We start from the raw sequence: 15,456 nt of genomic DNA, 5'->3' as shown, positions 1-15,456 counted from the left end.
TTTTTTTTTATGAATATGTTTGAAAAAATCCGCGATGCATCGAAGCTGTGATAAACGAACTGCGAAATAGCAAGGGATCACTGTAGTGTCAAACATAAATAAAACCACAATATAATAATTAGCAAATCATGTTCAACCGATATTTAAAATTCTTAGTTCATGATGATTTGCTAAAAACGGTTTATCAGTTTGAATATTAAACATCTTGCCTTTGTAATGTATTCAATGAATATAGGCTGAACATGATTTGCAAATCATTGGACAGTGATCCCTCGCCACTTCGTGGTTCAAGTTTTGCGGCTTCAGTGTTTCATGTTTTTTTTTTTTAATTAAAATACAGCCATATCAGAACCCATATTGCGGAAAGACGCGTTGTTTCATGTTGATACGCGAGAGATGTTTCCCTGCATGCCAAACAAAGAGCTGACGTGCCTCAGAGGTTTTGTGCATGCCTGTACTGTACTGTACATGCCCACTCAAACAAGGCGTGTGACTGGTTCCCAGCGCAACATCGACCATTTAGAGCACGAGTGGATTAATTCCTTGAGCTGAGCATGGTGTGCGTCATCGCCAATCTGTTAACAGTCTAGCATACTGTAATCTAAGGGTTGTGTTCGCGATAACTTTTACTGTTGAGGCGATTACTTTTTTTGATTAGGGAAGCTGCGCTCCAACCCTGTGCAGCCACCGAAGCAATGCGTCCCGGTTGTGTGGGAGCGTGGCAGCCCGTTCGTTGGAGATGGCACCATCAACGGCGGCGGTGCGTTTGTTTGCAGCTTTGACCAAGTCAGGTAGTCTTATTTTGAAGGTTTCCTGACCCAGTCAGCTGTTTTGTAGACATGTCACAAGGAAACAGTGACAGCTAAGACGAAGGCTGAAGTGACAGCCGAAACTGACAGCTCGGCAAGTTTTTTTTCTTCACTAAAAAACAACCATTGTCTGATTAAAAAAAGAAACCCTAACCCTGCCATAACTAACAAAATGATAAACCTTTGTTTCTCTCCAATTAAAAAATCTCAGTGACACCGTCAGCGCCTCCAGCAGAAGAGTCTCAGCGTGAACAGACACCGCCACCAACACAAGCCTCTTCGCCTCTCTCAGAATGCAATGTTGATGACGTTAATGACTGTATGTTTTACGGCAAATATATGTACTGTTGTAATCTTCTTCTCAAATATGTAAAGCATAAATACTGTTTACGTATTTTAAATATGCTGCTAGCCACATACACGAAAATTCCTACGGGATGGGCAAATCCTACCTCGTGGTTTTCACTTTTCACGCGGGGTTTATAGTCCCCATTGACCGCCAAAAACGAGGGATTACTGTATTCTGTTTTGACGTCCCAACTTCATGGGAATAGGTTTTGGATATTATAATACGACGTAGAGTGGAAGGGAACAAGCAAAACCATGCTGTAAGCCTTTTCTCACGGTGGCATTTTGATGCAGACCAAAAAAAACAAAAACAAAAAAACCTCCCTCCTTGTATTGGATGAACAAGCCAAAACAGATTAAACTATTGAGGAAAAGATTGAGACTCAAATTCACATGTAATACGAAAGTAAAAATCCCCTGCACAAGGGATGTTTGGCACTTTATTGTAGTCCATAAATAATTTGATGGATGGATTTGATGAAACATCGCTCTCACTCAGCAATCACACTGAAATTAGACAAGAGTGTTGGTACTTCGGAGGCCGACACCACGGGCGAACTGCTCAAGCAGGCCTGTGATGGCACCAGAAGGACTGGACGCGACAGACTTCAGACCCACTGTAGAACTGTAGGCTGCCAGGAAGATTTCCCGCACAGCTTCTAGACGGGCTTGACGTTCCGAGGGAAAGGGACACCTATGTTGAGAGAGAGAGAGAGAGAGAGAGAGAGAGAGAGAGAAAATATCATTGAGCTGATGGCACATGTGTAGTAGTTGTCTGTTGACTGCTATTTATTGTTTTTATTTATATACTGTATTTATGTCTTTTTGATACAGTTCAGTTTTCGCTGCCTTGTGTGTGTGTGTTTTTAATGCACTGCATGTTTGCACTGTGGTTGAGAGGAAAGAAATTTCATCTGCGCTGTATGTTGTACATAGAGCATATTTGCAAATAAAGCTGACTTTGACTTTAATGCAGTATTTATTAACAAGCTCACACCAGAGAAAGAAGAAAAATGCTAAACTGTAGAAATTCACTTCCCGAACAATTATTCAGAATTTTCCAATTTTTTTAGATGAAAATGAGAGGCGGGATTTTAACGCCTTAATTATGGTTGTTTAATTACAGAAGAATTAATGCATTAAAATATTCATTTCAACCACCTGATTGAAGCCTTGATAAAAGCGTGGTGTCAAACGGATTGTGCAAAGAGGAGTTTGCATGCCACCGAAGCACTTCAACTGTCCATGACCATTGACATGAAGAATGGGTCGAGACGACATGCTACGTGCGGTTGGGGCTAGGAGTTAGCACATGCTTGTTCACTGGTGCACACCATGCTGTATAATCACAATGAGAAAACGGGAGAATTTGTCTTTTTGGTGCCCCGATGCGCTTTTTATATACATATTCTAACAGATGTGAAGGTTGGAAAGCGGAATATAATGTGCGTCCAAGTGGATGCGCGTGCATGTGAGCGAACATGCATGCACTTGTGTTTTGGCATGGGCACAAAATAAATACGGTAAATAAAGTACATTTACAGTGAGGCCGATCACCATAATATGCCTCTGAGACCACTGCTAGTGACAGAAGATAAACATGCTATGGATAGAGACGTGATATACATTTTGAACTGCCATGCAGACACCATTGAGAGCCAATACTGCTCTGGAAAATCAATCAATCAATCAATCAATCAATCAATCAATCCTAAAATGGGACTTTAAATTTCGGTCTGTTTAATTAAGGCTGCAAATACATATTATTATAATAATAATAATAATAACAATAATAATAATACATTTCATTTGAAAGTACTTTTCACAGTACTCAACGATAACAAGAATTAAGAAATACAAGATTAAAAACATAGTTTAAAACAGAATATACTGTGCGGTCCTGTTCTTCTGAGTGTCATGATTCGGTTTGGGACCAACAGGTGGCACTGTAGGGCTCTCCCTGCAGCTGCACACCTGTTGGTCATTATGTAATTAGTGTTTTAAAAAGACTCCCAGCCCGAACACTCGGTGTCGGGTCATTGTTGCTTTTTGCTGCTGTCATGTTTGTTTGTCAGTCATGTTTAGGTCATGTTTTTGTTATTGATAGTTTTGAGCTTCAGTCATGGTTTTTGTTTGATACTTTGGACTTTGTTTGTTTAGGATTTAGTTTTCTGTGTTTTATCAATACACTTCTTCAAATACACCCTGCTCCTCCCTCCTGCCTGCTTTTTGGGGTCCACCACCACCTCGCAACCGTGACACTGAGGTTCCTGGCGAGGTGTTCCGGGCATGTCCCACCAGCAGGAGGCCCCAGGACATGCTGGAGAGACTTTGCCTCACAGCAGGCCTGGGATGCCTCCAAAGAGTTCGAAGAAGTATGGGCTTCCCTGCTGAAGCTGCTGCGTCCGCGACCCGATTCCGGGTAACCGGTCGAAAATGGATGAATGGATGGACGAACATTTTTATTTCTATGCATATGGCAAGTTGCAATCTGTTACGTTCAACTAAATATCAAAAGTGATAATGTCTATAGTTTGTATTATTCATTCAGCTATAGCAAACATATTGTACAGACTACAGAAAGACCTTAATCGAAAAAAAATCAATTACTTTGCTGAGGCACTAATTACTTTTATAAGGCTGTAATCCAATTGAGTTAGTAACCTAATCACTTTTGAAAGAAGTAATTTGTATTCATAACTCATTACTTTTTGAAAGTAACATGCCCAAAGACTGATACACACAAAGACTTGAGTAATGTGATCCGATTATTTATTTATTCATTTATTTATTTATTACATATCCGGAACAATCAGTGTTACGGGTAGAACATGCCTACCGTTCAGTGATGTCGGTATTAAAAAACGGACAATCCGTAACATTTGGCAGTTCAGAAAAATAAAATTACTGGATTCAACAGATTGGCCTATCATCATGAAATGAAATAATTTCCGTTTTATTGACCACTACTCAAAAATTAGGATGGGGTAGCAGCTTTACTCACAGTCGTCCGTTGGGTCCTTCCTCCTGAAAGCTGAAGGGCAGGAGGGAGTCGTAGGGAGCAGCCAGAGCAGACGAGGTGGTGGAGGCCGAAGCCAGCGGTGGCTGATAGGGAGGATGATCATGGATGCTACCACAACCAGAGACAATCTGCCAACTACCATACTCTGTAGACAGCGAAGACCCGGATCGATTGTAGTCTGCTGCAAACCTGTCGATAAAAATGACGAATACCTTTCACTAATGGTTAATTGTTTCTCAAAGCTACTAAGTGACCACCAAAGTGAACTTGATGAAAAGATGCATGTAAATGTCTCAAAAATAACCAAATTGCACTCATAAAATTGAGCCGATCCCAAATTTTGGGCAAGAGGAAGAATGCAACCTGGAAAAAAAAAAAATCGGAATTTATGAAATTCCTGTAATCGTTTAAAGTTCAAAGGTGTCAAAATCTGGTCCTCGAGGGCTGCCATCCTGCACGTTTTCCATCTCTCCCTGTTACAACACCCCGATTTAAATGAAATGGATCGTTATCAAGCTTCTGCAGAGCTTGCTGATGAGCTGATCATCTGAATCAGGTGTATTGCAAAAGAAGAGATGGAAAACGTACGCAAACGGCCCTCGAGGACCAGCGTTTCACACTCATTTTCATTCACACGTTCTATATTACCTTTGGCACAATGTCAATCTAATTTCTTATGAAATAGGAGTTATTTTTCGAGCCTGGAAGTGAGATGCCTGGCTGACTAAAACTCCGCCTCTCACCATGTGGCTGCCGCTTCGTTTTCACTACGCTTCAAGCCGGCCACTGTGCACATCGCCAACCATGTCAGACGTTGGTTGTTTATCTCAATTTTTTTTGTAAATCACAAACACGGCTAATGTGGGCCGTTAGCAGACGCCAAAACAGAGCAAAAACTGGCTGAGGCAAAGCGTACACACAGATGAATGCCTATCTCAGTCGCATAACATATGCTCTCCCAACTGCTCTCAGGATTCTCCCTCTCGTCCCCCGTTCCCACCACAAATATACAAAACTTCTCACAGCCAAACACTCATCTTCACCACTTGCACATTTTCTATTTAAGCATAACTAGAAAATGTTCACTAGACAGACTCGGTGCACTCGTCCCCAGTTCTGGTGCGTCTGAGAAAGCTGTGATTTGTCTGCAGGGGCTGTACGGGCGTGGCCCTTCACTTTGTGACATAGAAAAAGACCTAGTCATTCTCTTGGATTGGGAGGGCTTGGTGCTGAGAGCAGGAATGAACAAGAACGCTCCGGGAGGGATAAATGGAGGAAAACTCCACTTTGGGGGTGTTTATGGTGAGGAATTGGCGCTTTAACATTACTAAAAGCTCAGAAAAGTTGATTTTGCCAGATACAGACACTTTGAAATTAAATTTTGCCTATTCTATTGAAGAATACACTTTGTTACACTTTTATATCCATATTTATTGTCACCGGATAAAATGAACATTTTCATAGTAGCCTGAGTTTAGATATACAAGTCTGACATGCATGTCTCACTCTACAAAACTTGGAAGTTGAACCGAATCATTTTAGGTAAAGATGTAATTGCAATTTTTCCAGCCAGATAGTGATTTGAATTCAAATCATGATCTTACATCAAATTAACCTCTGATATGGTCCGAATGAATGAATGAGCCGTCGATGGCAGTATGCAACATGGTGTCGCTGACAACTGATCTTGCGGATTGGCTGTTGGCGAGTGAATCAGTGCATGAGATATAAATAGACTATGAGATACAGTAGTGCATAAACGCAAAGAACCAGCAGAGAAAAAGGCATTATCTAGTAAATTAAGATCAGCAAATCTTAGCTTCTTACTTTGACTTGTTCTTGTTTGTATTATGAAGGTGTGTGCCAAGGTTCTGTATATTAGTGGTAGATGGGTTATCTGCCAGGCCGATTATCGGGGCCAATACCGGCATTTTGGTGATTATCAGCATCTGCCTTTTTTTAATAATTTCGACTGTGGATGAATTCAAAACTAGTTTATTTTGGCTGGCTGGAGCGTGCTTCTCTGCTGTGCGGGTGGCTGTAGCTGCAGACACGAGCTTATGTACAGTATGAACGGACTGTCAATAGGCTCCTTCGAGTTGTCAATGAGGCGAGGCTTTTTTATCTCCTTAGTTCATGGAGATGTCAACTAAATATGACGTTATGTCATTGCCCCGCGTACTAAATTAACTGTCTGCGTGCCTGAATTACTATCACCAAAAATGTCCACACTTCATGTTTCAATATCATTCAATCTATCCATCTATCCAAACCCTAAATTCCATCCATCCATCCATCCATTCATCCATCCATCCATCCAACTGATCCGCTTTAGAGCTTTCAATCAACCTACCATCTATGTTTTTGGAATGTGGGAGGAAAATGGAGTACCCAGAGAAAACCCATGCAGGCACAGGGTGAACATGCAAACTCCACACAGGAAGACCGGGGCCGGATTCGAACCCAGGTCCTCTGCACTGAGAGGCGGACGTCCTAACCAGTCGACCATCTCATTAAACTAAAGTCAAATATAAAGTCAATACTGTTACGCAAAACTACTTGCCGATTCAGGGACAATTGTCAATTTCCCTCCCAGGCATTCAGACTTCCCCGCCCGCGCAGAGTGCATTATCGGGTCAGATTTATGCGACCTGTCAATTCAGACTGCAGTCGCTTTGCAAAAAGTTTGACACGTATTCAATCTAGGACCATATGAAAGCCACCCGGGTCACATTTGATAAAATTGTAATTGAGCTGTTCAGACAGTTAGAATAAAATTGATGCAGGTCACGTGGGCAAAAAAAAAAAAAAAAAATGATTTGGGTCTTATTTGCCTGCAGTCTGGACATAGTCTTAGAGGCCCCTCCTCTTGCCTGACACGTTATAATGTAGGAATTTATTTCTGGTTTTTGGACAGTACTGCGTATGGTTGTGTATTCTATTTTTTCTGTCAACACTTACTAAAGTGCTGTGCATTGTTGCTTATGCTCCTCTGCAACAAACGCGGTTCCAGTGATACGGGTGAAAATTTTGCTCTCGCATCACTCATATATTCTGGTGTTCTGTGACAACAATCAAGATCGCTTTAGTAACAGTTAAGCATGGCTGAGCCTTGGCTAGCTTGCATCCTGTTTAATACTACTCTCATCCTCCTTTCGTTTTAACGATACTTGTCAGAAGTGGCGCTTGTTCGCCGCTAAGGAGGCCATGATTAAGAACTTTTAGAGGAGCCACTGTCCCACTGCAGCTTTGTTGGCCAGCCGGCCATAACCGCGGATTCGTGGAGTTGTGAAGCTAGTTTTATGCTGGGGGATAATGCTTTGATGTCAACAAGCATTATCGCGATTCGTTGTCTGGCACATTCAGATCCTTATGTTAGCCCAACACAAGCCATGACACTTACAAACTCGTTTACAAACTCCAAGTTAAAAAGGAAACAACATACATACAGTGGAACCTGGATTTCATGGACCTGGAATCAACGGACTCTGGACTTCCACACAAAATGCCTCTTTGTACAGTCGTTGTCAAAGTGTGTTTGTTTCAGAATTAGCCACTGCTGTTTATTGGCGTTGTGGCACAACTAACTTTTAATTTTTGAATAACAAAGTACGAGGAGCAGGTTGATACCGATTAGTTCGCATGACCTGCCCATGATTAGCACACCACTTTTGACTGGTGAGTTTAAAAGAATGGCAGGGAGGTGGCATTTATTGACACAACAGATCCGGTTTCAGACAGGAGTGCTGCACACTTACACAGCTTTGGCAATCACATAATGGTGTCTGAAATCTTCATTTTGATTGGAAAACGATCAATCGCTCAGTCCTGCTTGGAACTTAAATCAATGACATCAACAAAGTTACCTTCGGCTGGGTACAGCCAAAGGGCTGCTTCCCGTGCGCGTGATGCCGTGTTCTGAGTGATTGGAGGAGGATGAACTGGAAGACCGAGCCTCACTGTGGGGGTGTGGGAGCTGTTCATCCAGAGGGTTTTGTTTGCTCCATACAACCATTTGAGGAGAGGAGGCGGTGCCTTTTTTCCTAAGGAATGAAAAATTATATGAAATTACAAAACGACATTTACACAGGCTTCTCCCTTTGAAGAAAAAGCAATTGCGTCTCAGAGGGACAGTGTGCACTGGTATCACAGGGATCGACAGTGCACCTAATTTGGGTGCCCAGACACCTCCATTTTACAATGGTACAACTGGAGAAAAAGAAAAAAATCTAAAGTTGCACAATTTGTAACCAGCCGATGGCAAAAGGTCGCCTCAACTCTCATCTCTCATTTTATTACTGGTATTTATAATTATATCTGTGGTTTTATTGTTCTTGTTTTGGTTGTAAAGTGTCCTTGAGTGTCTTGAAAGGTGCTTATAAATGAAATGTTTATTATTATTATATAAAGCTTCACTCAGCGAATACGCCGATCATGGTCTCAGCCAATCAGTGAGAGTGAAGAGCACAACCCTCCTCTGATTGGTCGTGGTCCAGATATTCTTGCACTATGTCGTTTTTTTTTAACTGAATACAACATGGCTGGGTACTCACTCTCACCCATGTGGACAAACCACGGGCAATTGCTATAAAACGCCCCCCGCCCCCCCAAAAAAAAGAAAACAGGAAAATCAATAATTTGAAGAGAGCTGTTATACTGTCAAACAATTTAGTATAAAAGAAAACTTGTGCATAGCAACAAGGCTGGAACATTTTTGTGAGGTGAGATGCACATTTTCAATATTTGTTACTTTAGCTTGCTTGTGTTTCCCTCCACCTGACATTTCAAAGATTGATTGCACATGTGACAACGTGCATTGGGCAGCAACGTTGCGACGTCCCTCCGTCCCTCTCCAGTCTCCAGGCATAACTCACAAGTCAAACCATAACTAAACCAAAGTTTTGTACAAGGGGAACCAACAATTAAGCTCGGAAAGGATTGGAATAAGGTAGAATCACCAGCAGGGATCAACAGTGCCCTCGATCGTGGCAGAGACACTACTCTTTATAGAGTAGAATAGGACCAAAGTGAAGGAATTTCAAGTAAATCATGACAAAGTATGGAGAACAATTGATAAATGGAGGAATGCCGGCAACTGACATTGACTGACAACTGACACAGTTCAATTAAGTGCAATATAACATCTATTTCCAGTACTCGTGTGTACTGTACATATAAATTATCTATATATGGGGTTATAGATAAGCAGTGCACACTAAAGCTTAAAGCCACTGAATAAGTGAACTAGCTGAGATAGCAATAAGGAAAATACAGTTGTGGTAAACTAGTGTAAAGGCACGTCTGAAGTGCAGAAAAAAAATGTGTATGTTACTAGAACAATAAAAGTAATTTTTGGGGTCCATACATTCGGTTGTCGATTCAGCAGCAGTATCAGACACCTTACTCCTGTTGGCAAGGCCAGGAACGGTGAAAGTTTTTTCTTTATTTCACTTTGCAACAGATAAATATATTTGATGTGAATTTTTATTCCTAAATTGCAGAAGTCATGCAGGGAGCATACTGTACATCTTGATGATTCTGGCTAGCTCGTGCGCACACGTGCGCACACACACACACACACACACACACACACACACACACACACACACACACACACACACACACACTTGTTTATAGCACAATATTCATACATTTTTGACAAATGGTAGATAGTGGATAATAAAATACATCGTTTTTTGCCATTTTGCTTTTTTATATACAGTACTGTTTATATTTTTGAGATGTCATAAAAGCAAAAAAATCAAAACATTTATTGGTGTCAAAGTTGAAGTTCTATTTGATATATGTCTTCACAAAATAATCGAACCCCCCCCCCCCCCACACACACACCTCGGAAACAGTATTTTCAGTTAAATTTGACAAATGGGAGAAAGAAACTTTTATTTGCTGATGAAAGAAGATAATTCAATCTTTCTTTTGGGAAGATCCATGACTATATAGCTGTAGAACACAATTCCTCTAAATGGGCTGGGGGTTTGCTCTGATAGAAATGGCTGGCATTTAATGAGTTATTGAGAGCAACATGACATGATCTCATATCTTGGTTCAGAGCAAGGAAAATCCCCAGGTCTCGCTTGTTTTTCCCCTGCTTTTTTGGTACTTTTAATTTTATGAGAGACCCTTTCGACAATAGTGCCCCCTGTTTGTTTGTTTAAAGGTCAGAGGGCAAAGATTGAAATGTTTTTTCTTGAGAATGCATAACTGTCATTAAAAAGTGATTTGATGATTGGTAGACAGCGGCTTCATCACTAAATATAATTCAGAATGTGTAATCTGCGGTTTGAATCTCACGCCCTCTCGTCTTGAGGTATTTTCGAAGCTGTGACGCCACAGAAGCCAGACAATTTATTGGCTACTGTGGTGTGTGGTTGTGTGCTCTTCATGTTCAGTTGCTCTCCACGTGCTTTCGCACTTGAATAATGGTTCATTCATTGTATGGCAGTTAGTTGCACTAATGATGAAGGGAGTGGCAAAAGTTTCGTCAACTTTCCAAAGGATCGGAAAGTGAATCGTCAGGGAGGAAAGCGTGGTCAACTGTGGTGGCCAAGCAAGTACTTGATCATTTTGATCCGTTACGCATTTTTGTCAAGACAAAACATGCGCAGGCCGGGCGCAGTTTGGCTATTCTGATTGAGGCGTTTATTCAGATTGGCAAAACTTTGACCTTTTCATACCGATGTTTATACGGAGCATTTTCATTGCGTTTGGTCATTCGGATACAGTACATTCTATTCGGAAGACATGGCACCATGCAAACCGGCCTAGTGTTCATGTTTGAACAGTGCATAATGTTGCAGTGGCTTACAACAGCCGGGTTTACATGGAGCCGTGTATTCATATTAGTGCTCAACATTAAACAACATTTTTCACGTGACATGCATAAAAGTTGCCCGAGAATGCAGAAAATAAAACCCGAATTTTAAGTGTGCGTGTATGGGGGCCAGATCATCCAATGCCTCTTCATACTGAACTATTTTTTTCTGAATCCAATTTTATTTGTAGCTGCTGGATGGACATATTGAGAAAGTCTGAACTCTACAGTACATCGATGACACCAAGCACCAGCCATCGTCCAGGGTTTCACCTGTCCCGGTAAGACATTTAACATAACTTGTAATTAATTTTATGTTTCTATGTCATGTGAACAAGGGTGAGAACCCTCAATTCAATCAGATAAATGCAAATCACATTTGATGAGTGTCATTGTCAGCTGTATTTGGCTTGGCTTTTTCCATATGTATTTTTTATTGCTAATTATTTTGCGGACCTGATCAAACCATTTTCCCCAAATCTGCCCAGAACTCAAGCGTGCGTGCTACTAACCAAGTTGAAAGTGAAGGCTGGCCGCAGAAGAGGTCCACAGTGTCACTCGTGAAGCTGGAAGTCACACCCACTTCCTCGGTGATGAGGGAAAAGTCACTGCTCAGACTTGTCACACTTCCACGGTCCCTGGACTCTGAGACACGCACAACAGGCATCTTTGACACATTGTCCTGAGCGAAAGTATGGTACACAAAATCCTGAAGGAGAACGTCCGACAATCAGTTGAAGAAATTCTCCGAAGAAGAGTAGGCCAAAATTCCTCCACAGCGATTTGAAAGACTCATCACCAATTATCGCAAACACTTGATTTCAGTTAATGCTACCCAGAGTGGCATAACCCATTATCAGGTTCAGGGGGCAATTACTTTTTCCCATCAATTACTTTTTTGTTTTACAAAGTGCATTTTGTATTTCCTTGGGTTGTCTGTGTGATACTAAAAGCGGTTCAATGAACTGAAACCTTTGTGTGTGAGATAAATGCAAAGAACACATAAATCAGGAAGGGGGCAAATACTTTTTCATGGCACTGTTGTTCCTATATGTATTTTGACTGAAGAATGTCTAAGAAGATTTCTGCATTTAGACACCTGGGAACTCTATCTATTGAGTTTAGTTTGTCTTCTTTGATGATAAGTTTGAGATTTTTTGTGTTCAGACCGACTTCTCTTACCTGACAGCTCTGACTAGTACATTATTTCTGCAGTATTTCTGAGTGACTTGAGCATATGACTCAAAAATAAATGTGTTTTTTTTTTTTTTTTTTAATGAATATTCTTTGTAGCTAATGTGTGACACACACGGCCAGCTATTTATTCCTTGAGGTTTGGCAAGTCAGATGGTTCTGATGTTGGACAATATTGTGAATTACTGAAAATGTACTGTGTGGACGGTGGATATTTAGTATAGATGGTCAACGCCAGGAGTGTTGCTGCCTTACTTAACTGGCAAAGGTCCTCGACTGTAAAATCACCATCTTTGCAGTGAGAGTTCTTCCTTCTGTAAAAAAGGCAAAATAATGAAGAACAAAATACAATCAAAGACGTATTTTGAGTTATATGATTGGGAAAGTATTTTGACTACATTATGTAAATCGTGCGGTGGGGAAAAGAAATATCCCATTAATCAACGAAGGAACATACCTGTGTTTTTTAACAGCAGAGAACTTCTCTGAGACAATATGCTTCAAAAAATTGAAGCAAAAAAAGAAAATCTAAAGAAAGAAAGAGTTTTCATCAAATGGTGAGACAATAAAACAAAATAAAAATTTAAAAAGATACAAATTTGGTCTACTTATTTAATTATTTTGAAGTTGTATTTTATGATGTACAGCACTGGTATCAAACTCAAGGCCCAGGAGGCAGATCCGGCCCGCCACGTCATTTTATGTGGCCCGCGAAAGCATATCATGTGTGTGTCAACTTGCATGATCCTTGCAAAAATTTGCACCGAAATGTCAAATTGTCACGTGTAATAAATAAGAAATTAGATTTTGCAATAATTTTGTAATCCTGTTTACACTCACTTGAACCATAATTGAACAAACTATTCTAGTTGACTGATTGAAAAACTAATAATCCAATCATTTGTTGTGCATAAATAATAATGCGATGAGACGATTAAAAATGTTTGCGGTTTCAACGGCCCTCTGAGGTGAATTTGACATCCCTGATGTTCAAGGTAAATTCAGTGACAAATGTAAATGTACCTCCTCCCCCTTGGAGAGTCGGTCTGGCAGCATGTGACTAGAAAGACAAATAGAAGGAAGAAACATCTTTAGGAGGAATTTAGGACCAAAACAAAAGTTGCAGATTCAAAACATGCTATTGTAATATCAACCTTCAAAGTAAATAAGAGGCATAAAAATAATGTTTATGACAGAAATTGATTAAAAATAAAATAAGAAACATTTTATTTTGCAGTTCTCAAAAGTTAAAATCAAGATTCAGAACTGCATTGTGAAAACAAATCACAAGAGTAATAGCATGTACCGTATTTTCCGCACTATAGGGCGCACCAAAAAGTCTTCCATTTTCTTAAAAGCTCACCGAGCGCCTTAAAATCCGGTGCATCTTGTGTATGGTCATTACGGTAATAGTCGACTCCGAGATGCTTCCAATGTTATAACTTGCTGTTGATTCAGTGAACTGTGTCGCTGCTTTATTAAATAAGTTTGTGTTGCAGCTCCGAAAAAAAGGAGAGCTGTGGTGTTAATTTTTTAAAACAGTCTCAACAAATACAGGTACGTCTTTGTCTCTCTCTGTGCCTTCTTCCGTTCGACTCGAGAGGCGTTCAAGACCGCCTCCGAAAAACGTTAACTAACGATTACTTCAAAGAAACTACAAAAATGGAAAATAATACATCAAAACTGAAACGCAAGTGAGGATATCACAAAATAAATTCTATAGCCCCTCCCCTACAGAATTTATATTGTGATTTCATCATTTGTGAATACACAACAAAGGAATAAATAACTACAACTGACATCTGATTGTACTGTTGGAGCTACGATCAAGGAAATGCCAATGCGTTTTTCGGAGGAAGTCATGAACGCCTCTCGAGTTGAACGGAAAAAAAGAAGGCATGGAGACGTACATAGACACACCTGTATTTGTTGAAAAAAGGAGAGCTGTGGTTGTGGTTTTATTTTTTTTTCAAACGCAGACTTTATTAATGGTTTTCACAGTCTCAACAAATACAGGTACTGTCCGTCTTTGTCCGTCTCCGTGCCTTCTCTTCCGTTCCACTCGAGAGGCGTTTATGGCCGCCTCCGAAAAACAAATTAATTATTACTTCAATGAAACAGCGAAGAAAATCCAGCGAGGAAATCACAAAATAATTCTGTAGGGGGGATATAGATTATTATATTTTGTGATTTCCTCGCTTGATTTTCTGTTTTGATGCATTATTTTCAATTTTCGTAGTTTCATTTAAGTACAGTAATAGTTACTTTACGTTTGTCAGAGGCGGTCATGAACGGCTCTCAAGTTGAACGGACGCCTCTCGATTTGAATGGAAGGAGCGTAGCACCATCTAGTGGAGGCATTGTAGATTGCGCCTTACAATGTGAAGCGTCCAATGTATGAAAAAAATTTACAAAATAGCCATTCATTGAAGATGCGCCTCATAATCCAGTGCGTCTTTTAGTGCGGAAAATACGGTATTAAAAATGCTATATCTTTCAATTTTCAGAATTGCTTATCTTCAACATAAACGTTTAATCTTATAGGGCACTCTCCCAGCTGTCGTATGGGACACAGTAACAACCATAACAATTAGGGCTAGAGCTAGACGATATTGGGAAAAACATGCAATATGGATGAGACTATAGTGCTATCGATATTATTGCGATATTTAACATGAACCAAAAGAAATGACATTTTTTTTATCTCATGACAGAAGTACATTTTTTTCATGTGGCAAAATAAGCAAGCTCAATGTGTACTAATGAACTTTAATTCCCGAGATAATGTTCAACTACAGGGGACCGATGCAGATTGAAGTTTGCATCTTATTGGTCAAATTCAGATAAAAGCATACAATCCATAAGGAAAGTATTGCATGCCTTTGCGATGTGTACTGAATCGGCCATTATTGCAATATCAATATATTGTGCAGCACTAATAACAATTAATTTCTTGTTTAGCATTGTGTGTGCGTGTGTAGCAGCATTTTGTATTTTCTCCAGACACCATTTAGCTGCCTGCTATGTAAAAGTTGGATATGCTCCACTTTAACGTGGTTCCAGCGAGACCCCTGTGAAGTGTACTCAGTAACCCGAGCATCGTCTTTCATGATCAATAACATTAGGGTAGCTAAGCAAGTAGCATAGCTTCTCAGTCTAAATGCCAGAGATGAAAGTGGACTTTTCTGAAAATTCCGGAAAAAATAAATACATAAATGTGTGTGTGTGTGTGTGTGTGTGTGTGTGTGTAC

At 40.3% G+C, this 15,456-nt stretch overlaps 1 protein-coding gene across 1 annotated transcript in view; it reads right to left on the bottom strand.

Annotated features, from left to right (window-relative positions):
- Window positions 1-15,456, bottom strand: part of mtmr14 (myotubularin related protein 14) — a 37,932-nt gene continuing 22,476 nt past the window's right edge. The window contains exons 13-19 of the mRNA XM_019868225.1: window positions 13,229-13,265; window positions 12,663-12,733; window positions 12,461-12,519; window positions 11,524-11,656; window positions 8,046-8,222; window positions 4,162-4,368; window positions 1-1,851 (exon numbers count right to left, since the gene is read on the bottom strand). Coding sequence (XP_019723784.1) covers window positions 1,671-1,851; window positions 4,162-4,368; window positions 8,046-8,222; window positions 11,524-11,656; window positions 12,461-12,519; window positions 12,663-12,733; window positions 13,229-13,265 — 865 coding nt within the window. The 3' untranslated portion in view covers window positions 1-1,670. The remainder of the gene's footprint in view (window positions 1,852-4,161; window positions 4,369-8,045; window positions 8,223-11,523; window positions 11,657-12,460; window positions 12,520-12,662; window positions 12,734-13,228; window positions 13,266-15,456) is intronic.

Source organism: Hippocampus comes, unplaced genomic scaffold (assembly GCF_001891065.2).
Source record: "Hippocampus comes isolate QL1 unplaced genomic scaffold, H_comes_QL1_v1.1 scaffold191, whole genome shotgun sequence".
NCBI lineage: Eukaryota > Metazoa > Chordata > Actinopteri > Syngnathiformes > Syngnathidae > Hippocampus > Hippocampus comes.
This window is presented reverse-complemented; position numbering and strand designations above follow the sequence as displayed.